General features: G+C 51.4%; 1 protein-coding gene across 5 annotated transcripts in view; it reads right to left on the bottom strand.

The window, feature by feature from the left end:
* LOC113826630 (uncharacterized) overlaps positions 1-5,000 on the bottom strand; it is a 39,246-nt gene that overhangs the window by 9,530 nt on the left and 24,716 nt on the right. For all 5 annotated transcript variants that reach the window (XM_070125257.1, XM_070125254.1, XM_070125256.1 and 2 more), the window contains 5 exons: positions 3,518-3,915; positions 2,085-3,395; positions 1,491-1,654; positions 1,117-1,255; positions 443-698 (listed from right to left, as the gene is read on the bottom strand). In XM_070125257.1, coding sequence (XP_069981358.1) covers positions 443-698; positions 1,117-1,255; positions 1,491-1,654; positions 2,085-3,395; positions 3,518-3,915 — 2,268 coding nt within the window. The remainder of the gene's footprint in view (positions 1-442; positions 699-1,116; positions 1,256-1,490; positions 1,655-2,084; positions 3,396-3,517; positions 3,916-5,000) is intronic.

Consider the following 5,000-nt stretch of genomic DNA (forward strand, 5'->3'; position numbering starts at 1 on the left):
GGTGGAGGAGGAGGAGGGGAGGAAGAGGAGGAACAGGAGGAGGTAATGATAATGATTGAAAATTAATGGTGACAATGTGGTGGTGATGATAATGATGGTAACAATAATTTTTCAGATCAAAGATGGCTGTTTCAAAAACATTACAGTTTGAAAAATCATAAATAGTTTTTTTCACCGATCATTATCCTTATTCCATAATTTTGGTAAATTATTAATAAAAAAATAAACTACGAATAATTAAAAGGAAAAAAATCACTTAATTCTAAAACTCAAATCCTTTTCCATAAATAATAGAAGGGGAAGACGAAGAAGGAGAAGGAGAAGAAGGAGAAGGAGAAAGATAAGAAGAAGGAGAAGGAGAAGAAGGAGAAGAAAAAAAGAAAAGAAACGAGAAAAAAGAAAAGGTACAAGTAGAATAAAGAAAAGAAAAAAAATCACCCACCTGCATCATCCCAGTACACACAAGATGGCCGAAACAGCGATTCGTTTGCGTTCGTGTTGGCTTCGGCGATCGTATACGTCACCGGCTCCGACAGATTTTTCACGGTCGTGTTCGTGATTCGGGCAGTGATCACGGGCATTCCCAACGGACGGCTACCTCGGAAGAATTTGTCGTTGCCGAAAGACACGAATTCCAGTCTCACGCTCTCGCCAGTCGCCATCGACAGAACGGCCGGAGGGAGTTTCAGGTACGAGTCCTTTTTGGCGGGAAAATGGCGGAGAGAGAGAGAGGGGGGGGGGGGAGTTGAGTTTCTTTGATTCTTTTTTTTGTTTTGTTTGTATTTGTGGGTGTTTTTAGTTACGTTCTTATTGACGATTTTGTGAATAGTTTTGTGAATGTTTTGTATATGTTTTTGATGTTTTTTTCTGAGAATGCTTTTATAATGTTCAGCAAATGGGTGTATTTTTTATCATTTGTGGATGTTTGTGTGATATTAATAATAATAAAAAGTCTATTTTATTTCTTACTTTGCTTTTAATTCATACTTTTCATAGTATTTATATTTCTATTGTACTTAAAAAAAAAAAAAAAAAAATTGCACATGACCTTAAAATGACCTCAGCGAACGTCCTTCTGTAACAATCTTCAACAACTTCAACAACAACAAAACACACCTTTGGCTGACTTGTCTCTGACGAATTGACTTCACGCTTTCTCCTCGACGTCGAAGTCTCCTGAAGTTGCGGCTGAAACAGAATCGCATCGCTGCTGTCTGACCTCAACATCCGGGCTTCCACGACGAGGTTGTTGGACCTGAGAAAGACCAGGAAAAGGCGATAATAAATTAAATAAAATGAAAAGAGTAAAGATGATACGAAGAAGAAGAAGAAGAAGAAGAAGTAAAAGAAAGATAAGAGAAAAAAAGAAAATAAAGAAAAAGAGAGGAAGAAGAAGAAGAAAAAAAAAAAATCACAATTCACTCGAAAGATCTTTATTCACCCCACCAAAAATAAACAATTGAATAAACAAATAAAAAAAAAACCCTCACCTGAACTCCACCTTCTCGCCGACCTCCAGAGGAACGCTCTCCGTGAAGCTGTTGATGGTGCCGACCAGCTGCTGCGTGATGTTGCTGTCCCTGTCGCCCTCCGCCACCACGGAGTCGTTCACCTCCATCATGTTGCTGATGGCGGACACCATGTTCTTGGCCACCTGGGGGGGGAGAGGGGGAGGAAGGAGGGGGTGAGTTTTGGGGGTAATTTTTGTATTGGGTGGGAGGGAGTGGGGGTGAGTGGGGTGGGGGGTAGGGAGAGGGGTAATTAAGGGGAGGGAGAGGGGGTAAGGAGGGAGATTTTGGGGTGGGGAGAAGGGAGGGAGAGGGGGAGGGAGAGGAGGTAGGGAGGGAAGTGGTTGTGAAGGTTGGGTAGGGGAGTAAGGGGAGGGGGAAGGGATAGGGTGATTGAGGGTAGAACGGAGAGAGGGGAAGGGGGAGCGCAGGAGAGAGAAGAAAGTAGGGAAAGGAGGGAATGGGTCAAAAACAGTAAAATATAAACAAATGTCATTCTCAAACAACAATAGCCCAGCACATTTCCCCCCAAACCAGACCACAGAAGGAGCGTCCCGCCCGGGCGCCGCCACTCACCGCCCTGTCGTGCAGCGCGTGCTCGACCAGCTTGGCGAGCTCCTTGGCCGCCCGCGTGAACAGGGCGGAGCTCACGCTGGCCGGGGAGGCCGTCAGCGTCGCGATGGACATGGCCGCGTTCTCCGCCGCCTGCGCCTCCTTCCCGCGGCACATCTCCGTGTCGGGTTCCTGCCACGCGACGGTGCCGTTGGGGAGCAGCACGCAGGCCCGAACGGCGCCCGCCTGGACGTGGCTTCGGGCCGGGCCGATGGTTTGCGGCGGCGTCGTGTCGGGCTTGTCGGCCTTCTGGAGCTTCATAATTTCCGAACCTAAGACGGGGATGGCTCTCGGGGATCCGGCGCCGGCGCTGGAGGCCCGGCTGTGTTCGGGGGCAGCGGTTTCTTCCGGCGATCTGGCCCCTGGAGCAGCTCCGTCCTTCGCCCTGACGGCCTGCGGCTCCACGTCTACCTCTTCGCCGCCTTCTGAGTCGCCGTGGAGCGCGTCGCCGAGGCTCTGGAGGGGGATCCTCTCCTCCGAGCGGCCAGACAGGGTCTCGCCGATTCGGGGCAGCTCGCGCGCTCCTCCGGCGGGTCTCTGGCGCTGCGACGCTCTCTCGCTCAGCCGCGGGGGGCCGGAGGCGCTCTCGCCGACCCTGGGGGGCGCCGGCTGACTCTCGCCGATTCGAGGGGGCTCGGAGAGGCTCTCGCCGATTCGAGGGGGCTCGGAGAGGCTCTCGCCGATTCGAGGGGGCTCTGAAAGACTCTCCCCAATCCTCGGAGGTTCGGATAAACTTTCCCCAATCCTGGGATGCTCCGCTATGTTTTCCCCAATCCTTGGATGTTCGGACAAACTCTTTCCAATCCTGGGGCGATCGGACGCACTTTCCCCAATCCTCGGATAATCCTCTATCACCTCGGTCCCTCCTCTCGACTGCTGCGCCATCCTCGCGCCAATCCTCGGCTGCTCGGCAAAGGCGTCTCCAATCCTGGGCGGGTCAGGAGCCTCTCCGATCCTCGGCATATCCCCGGGGGGGCTGACGAACTGGCGCCCTCTCCTCGAAGGGCTGCCGCCGGCCCCCTCGCCGATGCGCGGCTGCGCCACCGGGGCCTGCTTCTGCGCCCGAAAGCCCCTGATGCGCGGCCTCCCCCTGGGGCGCTGCGGGCCCTCCAGCCCATGCTCCCCCCTGGGTGGCCGGGCTCCCTGCCCTGCGTCGTCCGGGGCGCCCTCCTCCTGCGTCTGCTGCTTCCGCCGCTGCATCCTCCGGCCCGCGCGCCTCGAGACGGCGCCGCGCAGGCGGGACGTGACGAGGCGGCGTCTCGCCCCGGGGTTGTCCTGAGGGAAGTAAGGGAGAAGGTGAATCCAGGCTCCTCTAACACGACAATCAAATCAAATGACCAAGAACCTTTATTACAGAATTCGAGAGCGTGTAAAGCGTGAAGAGCGGGCGGGCGCACCTTCCTGAAGGCGGGGCCGCGCGAGAAGTCGACGTTGCCCGCGTGCGCCGCCACGTCGCGCGTCCGCCGGCTGATGCGGAAGCGGCCGCCCTGCCACTCCGCCTGCGTCGTGAACTCGTCCGAGTCCGGCAGCAGCGTCGGGCTCGAGTCAAGGTCCTCCTCGTACTCGAGGGACATTTCCCCCGAGGACAAGAGAGCCGAGGCCTCGTGCGACGCCCCCGAAGACGCATCTGCGGGCGGTGGCTCGGCGGTGGCGGTGGGACTCGCTGACGGCGGCACCGCTCCGATGGTCGTCCTGAGGCCGTAGGTGCACGACAGGGCGGCCGTCTGCCCGTGGCGCGTCGCCGGCCAGTGGAACTCGCCCGTGTCCAGGACCGTGGTGTGGGCGGGGCACGACTCTGGGCGGGGAGAGGAAACGTACAGAGGGAGGGGCGTGGGGGCAAGAGAGAAGAGGGAGGGGGCGGCGTCGAGCGTTGCAAAGACGGGAAAGACAAAGAGAGAAAGAGAGAGAGAAAGAGGAACGTGGAAGCAGCGGACACGGTAAGCTAAGCTTTGTGGTTAACGAAATCCAAGCACTCAACCGCAAAGCCCTTTAACCAATTTATTTATTATGAAAGCTCCCGGAGTGCATGCAGACTCACTCAATTATATCAATTATGGAGAGAGAGAGAGAGAGAGAGAGAGAGAGAGAGAGAGAGAGAGAGAGAGAGAGAGAGAGAGAGAGAGAGAGAGAGAGAGTGAGAGAGGGAAATGAAAGACTACCAACATTCACGACTAACGAGAAATCAACAACTACTGTAACTATTCATAAGTACTAACGAGTGATGCACACAATTTCTACTATCAAGTCAAAAAAATGTATCTCTATCTACACTAATCATCTACATGCCTAAAATGAACGTTAAAATATGAGAATAAGATGTAAATGCACTAGACACATGCAATACGAACACAAAATTCCTACAATAAATGTCTAACATGTTATTTTTCTCTACTTTTAACAAACACACATTAAAATTTATGGAAAATGGGAGATAAGAAAAAACTACAAATAAGCATCTAGTTCATTTTCGATCATAGAAAATGGGCGAGAAGTAGGTCTGACTAAAAAAAAATCTAATTAACTACCAATGCATAATATATTGCAAAATATTGGGCCTCTCACTTCGTAAACAAACTTTCTAATTCTAAAAAAACTTCTGGGTAAACGTTTTCTGTGTTGACAATAAGAGAAATCAGTTATATATACATCTAAATCTTCCATAAATGACAGCTCAAAAAAAAAGAAAAATGTCAAAAAATAAAAATAGAGAGAGAAAGAGAAGAATGGCATGAAAAAAGACTTAGGAAACTTTAACAAAAACAACAACAAAAATCATTGTAACAAAACCACTTTAAGACGCAACACAAAGAAAGAGAGAGAGAGAGAGAGAGAGAGAGAGAGAGAGAGAGAGAGAGAGAGAGAGAGAGAGAGAGAGAGAAA

Source organism: Penaeus vannamei, chromosome 9 (genome assembly GCF_042767895.1).
Source record: "Penaeus vannamei isolate JL-2024 chromosome 9, ASM4276789v1, whole genome shotgun sequence".
Classification (NCBI taxonomy): domain Eukaryota; kingdom Metazoa; phylum Arthropoda; class Malacostraca; order Decapoda; family Penaeidae; genus Penaeus; species Penaeus vannamei.